Raw genomic sequence first — 20853 nt, 5'->3', positions numbered from 1 at the left:
TGTTATGTATATGTGTTTATGTATAACACACACTTGACCTCACAATAAATGTTGAAACATCTCCTTGACTGCATGATCATTGACTTATGGAATTCTACATTCTATATAAGAATCTAAAGTTATTACCCCACACGAGCCGAGTAACTCTATGTTCCGACCTTTGACACAAACGCTAGCACCATCTGGAACATGGCGTCGTTAAAATGTATTTCTCAATTACTCTGTATTCCGGTTTAAGATTGCTTATTTGATAATGGTTAACTCTACATTGTAGAGTAGACAAACTATTTCTTTACGTACAAACACTATGTTCTTTAGTGGCGGTTGTAGAATGCAGGTTGTATGTACACCCACCGGGATGATGTGTAGATTATATCGAGACTTAACTGTTTAGGATTGTTTAATTGATATTGATTAACTTTATGTGATTTTGTGGCTATTGTAGATGGTATAGAGTGTGTCGGGTAACCAAACTAATACATTACGTGCAAATACTATATGCTGTTTGGTGACTGTTTCAGAATGCACATTGTATGAACGCCCAAGTGGTGATGTGTAGATAGCACAGAGTGGGTCATGCATCCCACCTATTGAGTTAGTGACTGTTGTGGATGGAAAGTATACAAGTCATAGAGTGTATCGGGTACCCCGACTATCGCATTGCGTTATGAGCACAGTGCACAAAAACAAAAACATCAATATTGGATCAAAAGAAGTTATTTACTAAATCAATGACAATCACACATATAATGCATGAATAGTTTTTCGTTTGTACCACCAGAGACCATGCATATAATAGATAAATCATAAATCTATTATATGGTCTCTGGTACCACCGATTAATTCCTATCGGAGATTCGACAATTGCAAACCATCGACAGTCCGATGCCTCGTTACAGCCCCAGCACATACGTCAAGCTCTCAGATACGTTGTCTATTACTACACAAAGAAGCTTGTGGATTATAGCCGTAATGTTGCCTCACAGAGTTGATTTTAATTACAGTTTCAGCCGATAATCAAACGTGCCCAAGCGGTTAGCAAAACAATATCAGTGCTTGGCATAGAAAAGGAAAGACCGGTGAAAACAGCGTCCAGTTGCTGTATTAACGATTACGAACTTACGTACCTCCGAACTCACTCACACGTTACTACGTTTGACTAGCTGAGATATACTTGTCCAGTCTCTTGCAAATATGAACATTTCCCCTAGTGCGCTCAGTTTGTGAAAAACGTTACACTCGCATGTAAAAATTAGTTGTTAAAATGACATTTTCTAAAAACACACACACACAACAAACAGGTATTTGTCCGCTAATCGAGACTTACCTCTGGCATTAAATTGCAAAATTGCAATATTGTACATACATGTGCTCAGTATTCAGTTCAGCCTTGGCGCAAAGTAAATTTTTGTGACCAAACTATGTTATAATACTTCAGTACGATACATGAACTACATGAATGTCTAGGTTGAGAGTTACATGGGATTCGAACCCACACTCTGGCTAATATAATTAAAGATCGAACTCAAACGCTTTCTAGTTGATATGCATTACCCGGTTTCCGTCTCTTAATGTAATAAGGGGCAGAGGGTGTTGGGAACCAGTTGAAACTAAAGTTAGCGTCGGTTCCAAACTCTGCGCTTTTCACGTTAAAATTAACATAGAGACGGAGCCAAGCTACAGCCCTTCCGTCAAAGATTACAGGCACTTATGTTCCAATGCGCAACCGCAGAGCAAAAGCAAGTCGCAGATGCAAATGTGACATTTGTATCTGTTATTATGGGAGACGGTCCCATATCTTTTAATGCTTTCGTTGTATCCGGCATACAGGTATTTTGTCGAGATATGTGATAATCCTTTCTATTGGTCTTATAGAGAAATATACACAATTAACTACGATAAGGTACCATTACATGCATGTCGTTGTAAACATGATAAACAATGTTTGACTAAGGTACTTAGAATTTTCGCGAATGATGTCAGTGACACTAACTTCAGTGTCAAATCGTAAACGAAGGATCGTCTTCTTAACTTCTAGAGTGCCAAGCAAAGATGTCAAAACGTAAACATATGTTTCATGTACAAATGGCTCATTGGACTGACAGTCTGCCCAACAAATATAACATTTTTGATTAAATGTCATTTTTTATACTTACCTGGTAGAAAGCCAACAATGCCCACGTGAGTGGCGCTTACTCAATTTCTCTCATAACACAGTCTACAAAAAGTAGAGACGCGAGGTCAACATACGGGCGGTAGGTCACCCAGGTCACGAGATGACCTGGACACGTCATTCCCTTACCCAGCGAGGCAGACAACAAAACCCTCAGGAGGGGAGGCTGGGCGGAACTCCCGACTGTTGGCTTTCTACCAGGTAAGTATAAAAAATGACATTTAATCAAAAATGTTATATTTTTTACATTCTTATCAGGTAAGAAAGCCAACAATGCCCAGAATGGCACAGCGGCGGAGGGCTGAGAGCGTGGACGCGAGACCTCGCCCGTGCGTCTCTACGTAAAGAGGAACCAAGAAACCCTGAGGAGAGCAATCCACCGGCATCCGCCTCCGCACTATAGGGCGGGTAGGACACCAACCACTGTCCGGACATCTCCGGTAAGGAGGAGGGATCGGCCGACAACCCCGGAAGGTAAACCCAACACGAGAAAAGACAGCTCAACACTGAAGGAGTGGAGAGAAGCAACAGAAAAGTTTATTTGAGGCAAAAAGGGTGTGTAGCTGAGGTCCCCAGCTTGGCACCATACGAGAGGCGGGGGAGTGTAGGCCACCTAAAGAGGAGCAGCCCCGCGCCGAATTAAAGGGTAAGGACCCCCCGTTCTTTGCTGGGCAAAGACCTGGGGTCCTAGCCTTGAAATGCCCGCCAGATCCTCGTTGGAGAGGGTTCGTAAATAGTGGTTGGCGAACACCAAGCCAGACTTCCAGAAGCAGCCCGCCATGATGTCCGCCACCGCAATGTTGCGGTGATAAGCCATGGTGGCCGAGACGGCCCTGATCTCGTGTGGGTTGGTTCGAGTCGGAAGAGGTCTGTCCTGGCCTTTGTAGGCCTCTATGATGGCCGACCGAAGGTATACCCCAAGAGCTCTCCGATCAATCTCCCTTTTGCTCCTCTGGGAGTGAGGGAGGAAGAGCCTCCGCCGCCCCTGCCTAAGGGAGCGGGTACGGTCGGTATACACTCGGAGAGCCCTGACGGGGCAGAGAGAGAGTGCTCCCTCCTCCGTCGGGTCTACCAACGGCCCTAAGGAAGGGATGTGGAAGGTACGTCCCAGTTCGTCTGCCTGTTGGTTCTTGCAAACGAAGTCAGGGGCGAGGCCCAAGGACGCAGATCCTCCATCCGTGGCCTCAAATCTCAGGAGATCCGCCTGAAGAGCGTGAAGCTCCGATATTCGGGCCGCCGAGGCCATGGCCACTAGAAAGGTGGTCTTCACCATGACGCGGAGGAGGGGAGCCTCTTCCAGAGGCTCATAAAAATCTGACTTGAGGTGGTCAAGGACCACTGCCAGATCCCACTCAGGAGCCCTCGGCTTGCGCCGACCCTCCGCCTGTCGGAAAGACTTGATGAGCTCCCTCAGTACAGAAATGTCCAGTCCCGGCGACCTCTTCCTTATAACGGACATGATGGCCGCCAGATTGGTGTTAATGGAGGAGGCCTTGAGCCCTCGAACGTTGCGCAAGTGAACCAGATAATCAGCTATCTGGGGAAGAGTGGCAGAACCGGCCTCCACGCCGTTGTCTTCACAGAAGGAGGAAAAGGAACCCCACTGGAAGTCGTAGAGCTTCTGCGTGGTTTTCCTCTGTGAGGAAGCCAAGGCCGAGGCTACTCGCTTGGAGTATCCACTGTTCCTGAGCCCCCTTTGAATACAAGCCAAACGTGCAGATCGAATACCTGAGGGTTTTCGTGAACACGGCCGCTTGGCTTGCTTATGAGAAGGTCCCTCCGGTGAGGGATCTGAACGGGATCCTGCAGACAGAGTCTGCGAAGGGGAACGAACCAGGGCCGGGCAGGCCACATGGGAGCCACCAGAAGCAGTCTGATGGACTTGGTGGTCTGAAGCTTGGCCACTACCTGTGCTAGAACCGCTGGGGGAGGGAAGGCATAAGCGTCCATCCCTTCCCACTCTAACGACAGTGCATCGACGGCCCAGGCCGCTGGGTCCGGCACGGGGGATACATAGATCGGGAGCTGGCAGTTCAGGCTGGTGGCAAACAGATCCAACATGGGCCTGCCGAACTGGAGACAGAGGGACTGAAACGTCCGCGGGTTCAGTTGCCACTCTGTCGAAGGAGGCGCGTCCGGCCGGGAGAGAACATCTGCCAGGACGTTCTTGGCTCCTGGAATGTGAACTGCACGGATGCTCAGGCAGAGCCTGTCTACCAGTTCGAACAGGCGGAGGGTCAGGTCTAGGAGAGGAGTGGCTCTGGTGGAGCCTTGACGGTTGATCGTCCAGGCTGCGACTGAGCTGTCCGTGTGGACCAGTAAGGTCTGGTGCCTGAGGGGAACGGACCAATGGAGGATGGGAAGTCGTACGGCGTCCAACTCCAGCACATTGATGTGCCGGTCCTGCTGGGCTGCCGACCAGGTACCTGCCGTCTGGTCCGACCCCAAGTGAGCGCCCCATCCTTGGGTGGAGGCGTCCACGAAAAGGTGACTGGTCGGGAGAGGTGTCCTTAGGGGAACTCCTTTGAGGACGTTGTCGTCCACTTGCCACCAGGTGAGGAAGTGTCTGAGGTGAGGTGGGAGACTTATTGGGTGAAGACAGTGGGTCTCCCTGACGTGCTCGTTGAGGAACACCTGAAGAGGTCGGAGCATCAGCCTCCCCCTTATGGTTAGGTCCTGGGCTGACGTCAGGAGGCCCAATATCCGCTGCCACTGCCTGAGGGACAGGAGCTCTGATAGTGCCCGAGTAATCAGTGGCGCTAGCCTGGTCATCCGCTCCTTGGGTACAAAAGCCTTGAAGGCTACTGTATCCAGTATGGCACCTAGTTATTGGAGAGAGGTGGTTGGTACCAGGTCCGACTTCTCCAGGTTCACTAGCCACCCTAGGCGTCGAAGGAGGTGGATGACGAGGTCCCGTTGCGCCTCGAGAATGGAGGGCGAAGGGTTGTGAGCGAACCCATCGTCCAGGTACATAAGGAATTGGACCTGGAGTTCGTGGAGGAACTGGACGATGGGTTGGGTCACACGAGTGAACAGCCATGGGGCAGAGGAAATCCCGAACGGGAGGACATTCCACTGAAAGTGCCTGCCCCCCAGGACGAAACGGAGGTACCTGCGATCCGCCAAGTGAATGGGGATGTGCAGGTACGCATCCTGGAGGTCGAGGGACACCATGTAGTCCGAGGGCTCCAGTAACCGCATGGCTGATGGAACAGTCAAGAGTCAAAAATATGGCGGCTGTTCGAGGTAGGAGGAGTTGAACTCCTTCAAGTCGTGAATCAGCCGCCATTTCCCCGAGTTGCGTTTGGGCCTGACAAAAACGGGGGAATAGAACCCGGGAGTCAGATCCTGGAGGGGGATTTCCTGAACTGCCCCCTTGGAGACTAGAGACTCCACCTGCTCTAAGGTGAGTTGGAACCTGACCGAGTCCATCGGACGTTCCACCGGAGAGCAGGTTAGAGGGGGCGGAGAGGAGATCGGGATGCGGAAGCCACGCTCCAGGATCCGACACACGAATGGGTCTAGTCCTAGCTGACGCCAGTTTGGGACAAAGAGGCTCAAGCGGCCGCCAACGGGTCCGTCGAATGGAGGAATGATAGGTGGTGGAAGGATTGGCGGGCACCAAGAGTCACTTCTTCTTGGACGTCCACTTGCCCTTGTTCCGCTTCCGCGGAGTGCCCTTGCTGGGGGTTTGGAATCCCTGGTTAGCCTGGCTGGGCTGGTTGGACTGGTTCGTGGGTCCTCGGCCACGACCTCCGAACCGAAAGTCCACCTTCCCTGTCCGCTTCCTAGGAGTGGATTGGTCTGCTGGAGGACCTCCCTGACGCTTGCGGGGGGTGGAGCCTGCTGAGGGTCCGCCACCCGTCATGATCCGATTGGTTAGGTCCTGCTGCTGGATCTCATGGCGAGTGCGGAGAGCTTCTGGGATTTCCCCCGCGAACAAGGTGTCTGCCGACACTGAGGCGTGACGGAGGGAGTCCCTAATCTCCGGAGGGAGATTAGTGCGCCCCAGAAAGCCTTCCCGTCTGAGGTTGGTAATGGCAGCTGAAATCCTAGCAGCCGACAGGGTGACTTGTGCCACTCCGCCAGCTACCGCTCCAAATGCCCTATACAGAGGTTCCTCACCCTGTTCCATCCCTGCCTCCTTGGCGAAAGTGGCCATAGCTTGGCAGGCGTGAGCAACATAGTTGCTCAGCCCCACAATGGATCTGGCCTCCTTGTCCAAATGGATAAGGTGATTGTCCGACACCTTGTGGGGTACCCCAGCAGAAGCAACACGAGAGATATCGGGATCCAAGGAGGGAGGATCTAAAGGAATGGGCGAGTTCGCCACTGGAAGCCTGATCCTCTGTTTGTCTGAGAGGAGGAGCTGAGGGGTAAGGCGACCTGGTCCGGCGGTGGCAACAGCCTCCTTCAGTTCCTTAGCGGCTGCTTCAAGGAAGCGGTGCGGAGGGAGGACTTTCCGAGGGGAGAGAACACAGTCTTCAGGGCAGAAAGACTTGCCTCTCGCCCTAGAAGCGGCAGAAGGTTGATCGTCCACCTCCGCCAACACCACACCGGTGTATTCCGCAATTGCCTCCAGTCTAGATGCAGAGTCAGAGACTGGAGGGTTAGGCTCTGGGAGCACAGGGTCGCTGTCATCCCCCACCTCCTCCGGGAGGATAGGAATAAGTGGAGGGTCTCTTGTGTTAATGAACTCCCTAGAGGGGGAGGACCTGGGAGAAGGAGAGCGCCTCGGGGAGTGAACAGGCGTCCGCCTCCGGAGGCGGAGCGGAGAGGAGGGTTCCGCGGAACGAGCCGATGTGGGCGGACCAAGGCGTTGATCAAGGATGGACTCCACTAACCCTTTAACGGAAAGGAGAAGCCTCTCTGAGCGAACCTGCTCCCTGTTACGAGACTTCTTCGCTTTTTTCTCCTTCCTTCTCTTCTTCTCCTTCCTCCCCTCCGGTGATACAGCTACGTCCTCCCTCAGGAGGGGCCGAGAGGGAGAGACGGAACGGGCGTCTTGACTCGCTCGTCTCTAGTAAGGGAATGACGTGTCCAGGTCATCTCGTGACCTGGGTGACCTACCGCCCGTATGTTGACCTCGTGTCTCTACTTTTTGTAGACTGTGTTATGAGAGAAATTGAGTAAGCGCCACTCACGTGGGCATTGTTGGCTTTCTTACCTGATAAGTATGTAAAAAATATGATTATTAGGCATAGTTCATATGAATAAACTCGTATTGTAGCCAAGGCTAGTTCAGCAAGCCAAGGCCTACATCGAGTTGTCGAGCACACCTTGGTTTAGTGCAAAGTCTTCTAGTTGTATGCTGGACTATATTAGGTACAGCTTCGAGTTCCTAGGTCTGACACGAAGAATGTTCGATAACACAGGGCACTGTCGAAGAGCGAGGGGTCACTGATTAATGTTTCTCTCCCTAATTACGTAACCAAGCTGCAAGTTGGTCAGTGCCTGCTCCCTCGACCGTGACGGACCGGGACTCGGCTGCTGTCCACCTTGGCAAAATTTTAGAAGGGTGGATGCCCACATGACGTTATGAGAAAAAATACCTAGTATTTCTTGCATGACTGCAATAATGTGACAATTGGCATGCCATTTGTTTCGTATAAGTCCGACAGATTTCAAAAAAAATAATAATGGCAGCTATACCCCTGGTCTATTATCTATGATAATAAAAACACACAATTTTGATTATTTGAATACTATTTGCTTTGGAAATTGACACATTTAGAGTAGTATACTATATTTTATGCCTTTACACAAGTGTAAGATCATGCGTAGTCTTTGCTGCAATATTCAATACATTGGACTAATATTGCATCATATGAACAGGTTAGTAAACAGCAATTTAATTCAACCTTATAAGTAAAACTGCTAATATAATTGAAAATGATTCATACATTTTATGAAATGTATAGACACATATTTAAAGGAATTGTCTTGTTCATTTAATTTGTATTGTTTCATGGACACAGCAATTACATTATTGATTGGTCAGGTGCGTGTTTGTCAGAAATATTTTATGATTCATTATTGCTTTTGATAATATAATCAGTTCAAATTAGATTTAAACATATTATGATGACAGGATATCAAACTCAAACAATATGTATACAAAAAATGTTTAATAATATATAAACCAGGTCTTGTCTTAATTTGGACAAACCTTACATTAATGTTCTAACAGTTTCATACAAAAAAGCGATTTTTCTGCACCTTTCATTGCATGATTATGAAGTGAAATAGTCATATAGTCATAAACATTGAAAATTTATGTCCTAAATGATATTTTGAGGTGCTGTGAAATATTTTTCTTCATTTATATTAAATTGATGCCAAACAGGTGTGCATGTTGCTCACAATAAGATACACAGTAAAACCGTCTAATTGTTGATATATTCAGGACACGATTTCAGTGGTAAAACCAGTTTTATGTTTTGTTAAAGAGTGTTGAATTCTGACGTAGATCTCTCTGTCCGTGTTTGATATCATAGAAGATAAAACATTTTTGATATTTATTGCGGGTCATTTTATGTTAAGCGTACAACGTTGTGCATTACCACATAAATCCATTTCATATATACTTACGTGGTTCAGATCACAGTCTGTGTTTTCTTCACTCACACTTTCCGTAAAGATGACAAATGAAAAACATTGTAGCACAGTGATTTTATTGGTGTACAAAGGAAAGCAGTGAAATTTACTGTTTTATTTAAGGCATAACAAAGTCTTGTACAAAATTTATTAGTGTCTATTTCTCACACTGCTGAGGGAGTCACACTTACATTTTTACCAAAGTATAGGAAATTTAATATTCTACATGTTTGTGTAACTTTATAGCGGTACACAGATTCAGAACCATGCAAGCACAATTCTCATGCAATGTTCACTTTTCAAAGCATATTAAATGTGCGCCAGAAAAAATATATTATCATCCAAGGGCTTAAAATCTGAATATCTCTGCCTGATGCAAAAAATAAAAAAATACTTCCCTTTTGGATTCCAAATATAGGGTGTTTGTTACACAGCATGGTAATCCTTTCAATCCCTATTTTTAAGTTTTCACTGACAAAGTGTCAACCCATCTGAAGCCTCTTAGTACACACCATAAGCCTCTCAGTTCCCACCTAAAGCCTGTCAATTCTCACCTGAAACCCCTCAGTTCTCACCTGAAACCCCTCAGTTTCCACCTGAAGCCTGAAGCCTCTTGAAGCCTTTCAGTTCCCACCTGAAGCCTTTCAGTTCTCACCTGAAGCCTGGAGCCTTTCAGTTCTCACGTAAAGCCTGAAGCATCTCAGTTCCCACCTGAAGCCATTCAGTTCTCACCAAGCCCGCAGCTTCTCAGTTCTCACCTGAAGCCTGAAACCTCTCAGTTCCCACCTGATGCCTGAAGCCTCTCAGTTCCCACTTGAAACCTCTCGGTTCCCACCTGAAGCTTGAAGCCTCTCAGTTCCCACCTGAAGCCTCTCAGTTCCTTCCTGAAGCCTCTCAGTTCCCTCCTGAAGCCTCTCAGTCACAGAGCTTCCAACCCCCAAAGAAAAAAAGCTTGAGAAGCTGGGGTCCAGGGGCTGCAGGCCCTGCCCGGCTCCAGGACAGAGACCTGGTTGGGGGTCACCGTCAAGTGGGCAAAGCCCCCCTGAAGCTGAAGAAAAGTAGTCTTTTTAACACCTTAAAAGTGAAAGTGATAACCGAAAAATGAGTGAAAAAGTGGCTTTGATTAATTTACGTTAATTTTTTTAAAAAGCGTGAGATTATCGATGTCTGCCGTGAGAGCGTGACAAATGCTTAAAAACCATGAGTCTCAAGCCAAAGACATGAGAGTTGGCAGGTCTGCATTCATCACCTCAAAAGTTGAATACTGGAAACTGTTAACAGTTACTAAGTGTTAGTCTAGACTTCTTATTTATGTACCTCCCGACAAGTGAATATAACTATTATTAGGCACTGCGGACATCCAAATGGATTTTATGTGTGTTCAGTCCTTAATTTGCTTTTGGTATTTATAGTTACAAGAAAACCAAACAGACAGCATGAAACCGCACTTCCAGCTGCGCAGCACTAACTGAATTTATAAGTATTATAAATTCAGGTCATTTGTGAAGATGATGTCTTTAACTCAGTAGTTCAATCTACAAAGAGTTATTTTGCACACTCACTGCAAGAATTAGGTTTTTCCTGTACACGTCTCTACAGTGTAGCCTACTGAGTACATATTCCTGTATTAGAACACTGTCCTCTTTCTGTCTTACAAAGTTCACATAGTTGTAACCACATGAACCTCATATTGTGTTTGTCATTTTGCAGCATTTACCTCTCCAACTGCAACCACAAACAGAAGCAGACAAATGACAATGAGAATATGGTCAACAATACATTCAGGAGAATGTAAATTGATGTGGCCTCAGGGGGTACCTACTGACAAGTTTTTTATGACACACAGATCTAGCCAATCACAATGAGTAACAACAGGTGCTTGCCTCCTGGTGGCCAATCAGCAGGGAGCATTTTCAACATTTGTCGGGGAGGGGATCGGTACAGCCAGTTTGAGGAGGAGGATGTCCTGGGTCACTCTCCTCCACCATTTGACTTCCCAACACCAATCAAGTTTGAGCCAAGAAAAAGCAAGTTCCATTGTTTGCAAGAGAAAGAAGCCACAAAAGGTATGTGATACATGTCATCCTATGTGCTTGTTAGTGGTTAGGCATCAGACAAACTGTTTGAGCAAATGCATCTGGTACATCTGCACCCTTAGAAATGAAGTAGTGGATGCCAAGAATATGTTCAGACCTGTATCAGGGCCAATATTTGGCACTAAGTCTGCAGCAGATGACAATAATAATTCAGTTTCATTAGTAGGGAACTTGGTTACAGTGAGAGTGGACTGTTTGTGTGATTTTTGAGACAGAAACTTTGCTGTATGTCTTTGTGATTTTAGTATCAGCAAGGGAAGGGCAAGGTAATAATTGACCTGTGTTCCTAGAAAATCAGTATTATGAGAGGGTTGAATTAAAATTGGTTAACATTAGGTCCAAATCGATTAATTGACCAGATTGGATGAATCAGCTATATTTGGGGAATGGGAATTATCTGTGACAATGAATTTTCCATAACATCAACTTCATAAGTACAAATATAGTTCTGATTGATTCTCTTCATTTCATTTATGCATATAAAATGGGTATTATGAACTTTGAGTGGGTATTTCATTTTCTGTTACCCACTACCTTCAATTATGTGGCTATTTCAGTGATTTTGCTCAGCACATTATACACTATTTTAGTAAGTTTACTAAGCTGGTATGTTCTGCCTTATGTTATGTCACAATCAACTTAGATAAAATGGAAATGATATCATAAACAATCACTCATCTTATACTGACAGTACAATATTAGCCCTATGCTAACAGTACAGCGTGATATTTAGCAATATCTTTTTTTAATTATGCAAACGATTTTCATAAATTTATTGCATACACATGTGTTTTAAATGTTTTTGCATATCTAACATCATAAATGTGTAAGTGGTACACAACAAGTATTTTTCAATGAATAATTCAGTTAAACTGGAAATTTTCTATGCATATTTTACCCTGATACGTTGCTTATCTGAGCTTCAGGCCACTTTATTTTGTGATGATTTTACCATGTTTACCAATAATCCTTTTCTCTGATACTCAAGGTTAGGTAAAGGTTTTACAGTTACGGTTTTATTATTAGGGGTTTAAAGTTAGGTTTAGGGCTTGGGTTGGACTTTCTTTCTTTTCTGCATGGGTTGGTGCAGTCAGTCCATGTTACTTTTAGCATTCATTTTATTGTGATTTAAGTATGTTTTTGAATGATGCAAATTAGATACATGCTATAGATAAGCGTGTACTGGAGTGATGTACACATAAAAATCAATGACGTACAACATGATGTAAGATTTCAAGTGTATCATGTACATACATGAATACCTCTGTATTTGTGACATATATAAAGTTTAATAGCTGCAAAGTTGTTTAATATTATACATAATAAGCCACATCACCGTCTCACTGTCACAAAAAGATGTCAGTACTTATTCAAAATTCTGATTACACTTCAACTTGCAATATGAAGTGTAAGTTCACCTCCTCCACTGTTCTCTGGAGCCCTGAAGATCTCTTGACTTAGTAGCTTTCCTTTGATGATCTACACAATGATTGCTGAGCTAGGCAACCCTGTCATTGGTCCTTGATTCAGATGTTGGATAACTATTGTATTGGGCATTGGGTCTCCATAACATTACATCAATACAGGAGAATTTATCTAAATACCAGATCTTAACCAGGCAGAAATACTTGGTGTTATTCTCAGGTTGTTTGATTAGTCTCTCTTCTTTCTAAGGGTTTATGGACCAGAAGTTGACCTTTAGAAATTTTGCTATGGACACAAGTCGTGGTAAACTTTCATGTCGAAGGTGTTGTTAGAGCCAGTAGATATTGTTAGTTTAAGCTTTCAATTACATGAGCATCACAAAAGACGTGAACTTTGTTCATTCAAAATGTCATCTGTGACATCATATATAACAGTGAATGTCACAGTGATGACCATGTTTCATTCAGTTTGGATATACATGGAAAAACTTGCTGTAGATTGCATTCAGTTACAAAATGGCAAATGCACAGTTACATCAGCAATTTGTACGTATACTGAATGAATTAGAGGAAGCAAGACTGCATCAACTGGCAGTGATGTGGTGACAAAACTGAACAGTTAAAGGGGCACTGATGCGGAGCGAATAATGTTTCTCGCCAACGGTCTAATTACGGAACCAAACTGCAAATTGGTCAGCGCCCGCTCCTTCGACCGTGACGGACAAAAGAACTGGGCTCCTGTCCATATTAGCAGAATTTCTTCACCCAAAAGAGTCAGGAGGCCGGATGCCCATCATATGCCATTATTTAAAAATATCCATGGTATTCCTTGTCTGATCGTAACAAAATATCCCAGCAGTGTAGTTTTTTTCGGACGCTTGGATGGTATAGTTACTCAGTTTGATCCTATTTCTGTGTTTTTAACCTCGATATTTAATCATGTTACATGAAAATATGATGCTTGGATGGTATAGTAGTCAATTTTATCCTGTTTCTCTGTTTTTAACCTCGATATTCAATCATGTTACATGAAAACATGATGTCTACAGGCACGTAGCAAGCCATTTGTTTCACTCCGGAAGATTGCAAAGCTTCATATTTAGGTAGTTTTGAGTGTTGGTTCAGCTGTGATAGCAAATATCATACGTAAATTTTGGTAGCTATGGTAGCTACAATGGTTTATTATTGATGATAATAAAAACACACAGTTGATTTATTTGAATTCGTAAAAAATAAACACTGACTTTGCCTTTGGTAGAGAAATCTGAAAATTTTCTTACGTCAAAAAAGCCCCTTATTTCACCTATTTACCCAAGTACACAGCAAATGCCTGTATGTATTCCTTATGTAACGAAATTCCGTTGGTATCCTCAAAACAGTTTCGGCCCATAAGTGTTTTCAGGCTGCATGCGACACAGAGATTACATCTTCCTTGCTGTAACTCGCGTTTGATGGTGTAAACCTACACGTGTTATTTGTCATCATTCTCTGGATGGTCAATTAATGAATTCATAACAGGTATAATTAGTAGTAACACCACTCAGGTTACTCAACAAAGGTTCCCATTTGGCATTTCTCCTGTCTGGAGTAAATACTCAACATTATAAATTAAGGTCTGTAATGGCAAATTTATTGTATGTTATGTAATATGTGCATGTAAGTGATGCAAGAGGGTTTATCAGCTGAGTTACAAAAACAAACATTGATCAAAAGATTAACCGATAACACACTGATTGATTAATTACTTTTGTCAAAAGGCAGTGTGTGTAGATGACTACACCCTGTCGTAAAGTGCGATTGTGAAAACAAAATCCTCCCTTCAAAGAATTAACCACCCTTGCGTTGATTGATTGCTTGCTCTTTATTGGTTAACTAAATTACTTAGAATAGTGGACATCATACAATTAGTTGCCAGGTGTGCTATCTTGGGTTACCAGTGAGAGGTTTATCAGGTTTTCACCAACGAAAGACGTGAAACGATGTGTTGCTTTAGACAGTTGTGTAAGACACGCGACACAGAGCAGGATTATTTACCAGCTGCAGATGAATGGAATACGATTGTTTTTACGTGGATATCGATACATTCCTGAACAAGGTAGTAGCCTGACATTGTTGCTATAAAATTAGTCTGTTTTACATTCATCATTTGCATTTCGTCTTAATTTATTTGTTGTAGCATTCAGCAGAATCGATATGACAGAAAACACACACTAGATCGCGTATGTGTGTGAAATAGGATCCACATTGGCAATCTATACAATGTATAAATGTTGCTGTTATGTTATAAATTTACTATGAGTATAAGCAGACCGTGTGTTCTTTTATTAATTTTCAAAATCATACAAATATGACAATAAACTAATTAGGGTTATGAGACAAAATATAGAGACGTATATTGGCTTCGGTATTTTTCCGTCCTAATAGTTTTTTACCATTTCTACCACTGGCAGACAGATGATTAATCTTCAAAGTGTTTCATTTGTTTTCATAATACATTTGTAATGAAGTAAAAATGACTTCACCTCAGTTGATCAGTCTATAATTAAACTATCAGTTGCACATACGGACTGCGCAGCAGAGGTCACGAACCAGTCACGAATTCTGGGATATCATCCGGGTACTCACTGGAGAAAAACAATAACAAAGGTTTACACAAGTCCACGGAAATTGCTCCGCATCAGTGCCCCTTTAATACACTCATCTTCATATCCAAGTAGACTTATAGGTGACTGTCAGTGCCTGATATCAATATGTTGCTAAGAAAACTGTACAAGTAAAATACATATATCAGATCCAAATAATGTACAGGAGTATGCATGTCTTCCATGCTGTACAATAGATTTTGTTGATAATTCTAACAATTTATATACAGCAGTAGAGTGGTGCAGCGTGGCTACAAAGTCTGTGTAACAAGTAAAGTGAAAATATAAATCAACTTTCATTATCTTTCATATGAACCATAGAGTTTGCAAATGCTGCATCTCACCTACTCCATGTTGTGTGATTTTATGTACAAAACAAAATGAAATTTTAACAATTGACAGTGCTTTCAACTCGCTGCATAATCTGAATTATTGTCTTATGAAAACACTAAATAATTATTTTGTCAATTTTAATCCCCTGTTATTTGGTATAAGATCAAATGATCAGGGCATTGACCTTTTTAATTGAACCATGACATTTCACCAAGGGGTCAATCTCCTGTGCAGACACCTTAGTTAGTAGGTGTATCATGACAATGAATGCTGCAGTTGAAAGGATTATGTCTTCATTCACCAAGGTTTCATCCAACCGTAACACTATTCCCATTTTCTGGGATGACCCACATTTAACATTGTCATTGTTGCTTGATCCACCATCTAGAGTAGCCTCTATGAAGGGGATATAACCCATGTCATGAAATTACATCATAGTGAAAATAAAACATTTGAACTGGGGATGACCAACTCTGAAACTGATTTTTCTTGTTTGGTCAAATGATACAAAACATTTATCAAATTCTATCACATACAAACATACTCATGTGAATCATATTGCTAAAAATGGGGTGCCAAAAGTATGGATAATGATGATTATGATGGTTTAATATGATTTAGTGCTAGGTGAGACGCCATGTTTTTATTGAAAACATGTCATTCACTGATCTTAACAATGTGGTTAACTGGATTGTGCTACCAATGTGCTTAACTGGATTTTGTGATCCAGACTCGATTATGCATCAGTTGTGGTTGCAGGGCATTAAGTAACAAACACATCCATACTGCACATCAGCTGATGTTTTGGTCCAAATTGTATCGAACTACACTGAATATAGATATGCTTCTTTGATTTCAAGGTTTTCTTTTCTTCTTCAAGATTTTGGCCATCAGATGCAGTCAGGTGAATGGACAGCACCAAAAGTAATCCTGAAGAATCCATGCAAGATTGGTGGTGAGAACCTAAAGCAACAGTTAATGACACTGACCAATAGCAGGCGAGCTAGTTTCGATGAGAGTTCTCCTCACGGCAGCATTGAAGTCCATCCTGCATCAGTAGAAGCTGTCCAGTTATTTAACAAAGCTCAAGCTGAGGTGTACAAACCTGGGATTTTACCACGAATGCTTCGCAGACACTCTGATATATCACTGCTCCAGACCTCAGCAGGTGCTCTGAAGCTAAGGGGAGATAACTCCATTGTGAAGCCAAATAACAATACTCCAGTGATCAGTACATCGGTGGGCAATAAGTGTGATCAGATGGAAGAAAACCCTGTCACATTTCAAACTGAACACACGCATGATGAAGTGAATACGTCTAGTGTTCATCTGTCATCTAGGTTCCGTGGTTGGCTATTTGGTGGTAATAAGAAAATAGATGTGAAAGATACAGACGTCAATGTGTTTAGTCCAACTTCTTTCTAAAAGTTTCATTTCATAAATGCCCTAGAACGTTCATAAGTTCATTGGCAAATCTCCTCCAGATGAGATTAAGCAGTCAGGCAAAATATACGTCTGCATGGAGTCATACATGATCCTGTATTAATACTGATTGAATAACAATTATCTACAGAGATTAAAGGTTAGGGTGCAACCCCATCTTAGGCTACCAATTCGCCTGCCATTGGCTTCTCCCCAGCAGTTCAGATGTTCTCTGCCCATGTGTGAGACAAGTTTAACAACTATTGGGGCCTGATGATGTCAAGTGTTAACTTTGATATTTAGTAGAATGATAAACATGTGGCTTATAGTAAATGTCTGAAAACCTGCTTCTCACTACAAGAGATGCATTTGATAAGCATATCTGAATTTTCAAAGTTTACTTATTCTCTGAAAATAAAATAATGATGTCGGCATCAAATAAGTGTACATTCCTAACCTTGTCTGCATTACATTTACCATGAACCTTCAAAACACTGTGTTATACTGTGGCTTAATTTCATGATGAACTCATATGTGAATTTAGTCATCTTTCATGGAATGTACTTGAATACTGCATTGCTTTGTATCAATTAGAGAACTTTGAAAAGGCAAGGAGGCCACACCCCACTTATGTATTGGTTTGAACGCTGGCATTTTAATTTGTTATTGCAATCAGTATTATTGCTAGTGGGTTCTCAAGTTAGAGACAGGTTGCTGTGTCTTAGAAAGAACTGTACAGATTCTTGTGGATTTTTTTATTTTGTGTAATTTGTTTTGTCATATTATATTACACGTTTTATTAGTTTAGTTGTTACTGAAAGCTTTACAGACACCAACAAAAGTCTCAAGTCATCTTGCCAAGCTGTCTGACATCTTTACCTGTCAGGGGATTTTTAACCTGTTACAATTTTACACTTTTCATTATAGAAATTGTTGCTTAAAGCTTTACAGACACCATCCAAAGTCTCAAGTCTTGCCAAACAGTCTGACATCTTTACCTGTCAGATGACTGTCAGCCTGTTGACAAGTTTCTCCTTTTGACCCGCCACCCCCCCCCCAATTACATCCCCTGAAATATTACTTGTTATGTGAATGAAGACAGTATTAGTTGTTTTGTTGATTGGCAGTGGACAGTTTGATCTTATCTCTACAGTGTTGCAGCCCAATTTGTTTTACACGTTTGTATTTTAATAGTGGGACACTTAAAGGGCTGAAATAAGTCATGTGTGATGCATGAACATGTTATAGGATCTTTTCCATCTTGAAAGGATTAGTGTAGCTCAGTTTAGTCAACTAGCCCAAGTGCCTATTGTACATACAGACTTTACTTACATTATATACTTGCCAATGGTCATCACACTTACCATTTTGTGTGCATAACATATCTGTGTATATATATAGTATTACCAGAAATTATTGAGAATCATGTTGCGTCATGTAACTCATTACGTTTATTAACTTCTGGCGTTTTACTTACATAAACATGTTAAAACATCATCCTTTTACAGTCTCAGTCTTGTTTTAGTACTTTGTTAGACCTCCTCGCTCAGCAATGCATGCCTGAATACGCCTAGGCACACTACCCATCAAAGTTTGTAGGTAATCGTGTGACAGGGTATCCCAATATTGGACCACCTCGGCCTTCATATCTTCAATATTTCTCAGTCCCTTTTGGTTTATTCTGTCCTTCATGACTCCCCACACATTCTCAATTGGGTTTAGGTCTGGGCTGTAAATGGGCCAGTCTAAAACTTGAACATTTTCGCCCGACAACCACTGTTTTGTGTAGCGCGCAATGTGTTTTGGGTCATTATCATGCTGGAAAATCCAATCATTTTCATACAATGTTTGTGCTGTCGGAAGAAGGTGACCATTTAGAATGTCAATGTATCTTTCTTTTGTCAAGTTTCCCGTGAAAACACACAATGGCGTCACTCCGCGAGCCGATATGCCACCCCACATGTGAAACTTCGGGCTATGTTTTGGTCGCTGGTAGATAGGTTTGACAGTATCTTTGGTCCAAATTTTCACACAATTAGGGAAAAGCCAAACAGAACTTTCATCCGAAAAGAAAACATTATCCCAATCTTGATTTTCATGAGCCCGACACCAGTTTAAACATTTTTCCTTTTGTGCATCTTTCATCAACGGCGAGGGAATTCCACGTTTTTTCACCCAATTAAGTCTCTGTAATTCCTGCCTAACTGTTTCATTGCATACCTGATGACTTCCTCTGCTAATCATTTCATTTCTGATGTTCTCAACACTTTTCAATTTGCCCCTACTCACAATCTGCCCAAGTCTTCGGCGATCCACAACACTGAATTTCCTAGGCCGACCTGCCCCTGCTTTGTGCTCTAACCTGGTTCCTGTTTGAATATTCTTCAAAGTTCTGTATACTGTAGACAGAGGAATACCATGTCTACAAGCTAACACTTTAGCATCAGCCTTACCCCTTTCAAAATCATCTAGAATGAGCTTTCTTTTCTCTCTTGCTGTAAATTCTGCCATGTCAACACAGGAGGCCGTCTGCTCAGACAAGGGAGATAACTCTTGACGTAATGAGCTGACTTCTAAGTCTTCAAGAGTTGTCTCCCTTATTTAGTATGCTTAGTGCATAGTGAAAGCCCTTTTTCCAATCTTAGCATCATTAGAAAAAAAACAAAGATTTTCTCAATAATTTCTGGGAACACTAACTAGTATTGTGTCAATACTTGATATGCAGATGATATATTTACATTGTGGAGCATGGTGTCTGATGTTTGTATGTAAGGAAAAACGCACCAAGTTGCTGTGGTACAGGCCATTGTTTGATGGGAATTTTTCATTGAATATGTCATTCTTCCACATAATCATTTATATCAGATATATTATATTTATCAGCAATATTCCAGATTATGGTGGCAGTTAGTAAATTTGGATGTCTGTCCCAGACAATGCAGTCATCAACAGTATGGGCATCATTCTACGCAGCTGAGATAGGGTGACATGTGACAGCCAAGTCAGCAAGCTGGACGACCTCATCCTGTTAGTTGCCTTTTGTGACAAGCATGGGTTGCTGAAGCCCAGTTTTAACGCGGATCTTCACGGTCGGTGATAAACAGTATGGATCAGAAAGTATGACTTTGCAGTTGGTCATAATGTTCCATTATTGGATTGTTTTTATAGCAGTGGGACACACTTGAACACATGTGCCAGCATTTCAGTTATGTTGATATCTTTACTTTGTTGTTATTTTTTCTTGACAAAAATATGTGTTCTGCCTTAAGAACCTTAATTCAAAGAATATTTCCTGTATGTTGTGTTTAATTATCTGTTCTTTGGTATCATGATGTTATACAGTGTGCTGATGCTCAAAATGGTTAATAAATCATGTGTTGTAAACAAGTTGTAAGGTTGTGTGATGTTGAGAGTTATGGAAATAGGGTAACTTGAGCAAAATGCTTTAATTGCACTGTCATGTCCCAGATGTGTTCAGTGAGTGAGTGAATGAGTTTAGTTTTGCATCACCCTCAACAATATTCCAGCTATATGGCAGCGGTAGTTGTAAGTAATTGATCAATTGCATGAGAGTCCATCTATGGAATTTGGATCAGGTGACGTGTCAACCAAGTCAGCAAGCCTGATCCCATTAAGCACCTGTACTTCAAGCATGTGTTTCTGAAGATCAATTCTAAGCCAGATCTTCAGGGTTATATGTTCAGTGGTGAGTGTTTGTGGGCCCCATTAAACAAAGCGATAATCTTTATTGCCTATTACTTGCATACCTAACATGAACCTAAGAGTGAGTGACTGGAATACTTGGGTTTTAGGCTGCTGTTTTCCTGCAGTATCATGGCGGGGGACACCTTCACACATCGTACTCATGTGGGCAATCAAACCATGTCTTCCACATGACAAACGAATGCTTAACAGCTACACTATGTCACCACCTTCACGGACTTAAGGTAGTCGCAGAACCAAGGCCTCTTGTAGAGGGCCCTGGTACTCGAAAGGTTTGCCTAGAGCATTGCCTGAATTGTCTGACCCAAGTTCTGATAGCAAGTAAAAGTTTGGGGCAGTTTTATTCGTTTCAGAGTAATTGATCCTGTTTTCTTCTAGTTGACCTGGGTTGCATTTAACTGGGTTGACTGAACAATTTAGGTTTGTTTGAATCTGTTCCACCC

General features: G+C 42.6%; 2 protein-coding genes across 4 annotated transcripts; one reads left to right on the top strand and one right to left on the bottom strand.

Annotated features, from left to right (window-relative positions):
- Positions 1–1704: 1704 nt before the first annotated feature.
- LOC137265889 (uncharacterized) lies at positions 1705–20074 on the top strand. Of its 3 annotated transcripts, XM_067801352.1 has the most exons (4): positions 1731–1830; positions 2218–2374; positions 10481–10836; positions 16146–20074. In XM_067801352.1, exons 3-4 carry the CDS (start codon positions 10632–10634, stop codon positions 16688–16690), a joined length of 750 nt encoding a protein of 249 aa, XP_067657453.1. In that variant the 5' UTR covers positions 1731–1830; positions 2218–2374; positions 10481–10631; the 3' UTR covers positions 16691–20074. The 3 variants fall into 3 exon arrangements, with proteins under 3 accessions (XP_067657452.1, XP_067657454.1, XP_067657453.1); XM_067801351.1 differs by lacking the exon at positions 2218–2374 and having other exon boundaries at positions 1705–1830; XM_067801353.1 differs by lacking the exon at positions 2218–2374 and having other exon boundaries at positions 1718–1830; positions 10617–10836.
- On the bottom strand, positions 2787–5374 carry LOC137266221 (uncharacterized). The gene is made up of 3 exons (XM_067801720.1): positions 5024–5374; positions 3902–4885; positions 2787–3809 (listed from the first exon to the last, which is right to left on the bottom strand). The coding sequence occupies exons 1-3, from the start codon at positions 5372–5374 to the stop codon at positions 2787–2789; spliced, it is 2358 nt and encodes a 785-aa protein (XP_067657821.1).
- Positions 20075–20853: the final 779 nt, after the last annotated feature.

This window comes from Haliotis asinina, chromosome 15 (assembly GCF_037392515.1).
Source record: "Haliotis asinina isolate JCU_RB_2024 chromosome 15, JCU_Hal_asi_v2, whole genome shotgun sequence".
In the NCBI taxonomy this organism is placed as follows: Eukaryota; Metazoa; Mollusca; class Gastropoda; order Lepetellida; family Haliotidae; genus Haliotis; species Haliotis asinina.
This window is presented reverse-complemented; position numbering and strand designations above follow the sequence as displayed.

Coding starts and splice junctions, on each gene's coding strand:
- LOC137266221 (XM_067801720.1), bottom strand. CDS start 5,374: ATGCGGTTACTGGAGCCCTCGGACTACATGGTGTCCCTCGACCTCCAG. Junction 4,886..5,023: donor ACCTGGAGAAGTCGGACCTG/GTACCAACCACC, acceptor TCCCTCAGGCAG/TGGCAGCGGATATTGGGCCT. Junction 3,810..3,901: donor GTGTTCACGAAAACCCTCAG/GTATTCGATCTG, acceptor GCTTCCTCACAG/AGGAAAACCACGCAGAAGCT.
- LOC137265889 (XM_067801351.1), top strand. CDS start 10,632: ATGAGTAACAACAGGTGCTTGCCTCCTGGTGGCCAATCAGCAGGGAGC. Junction 10,837..16,145: donor AGAGAAAGAAGCCACAAAAG/GTATGTGATACA, acceptor TTCTTCTTCAAG/ATTTTGGCCATCAGATGCAG.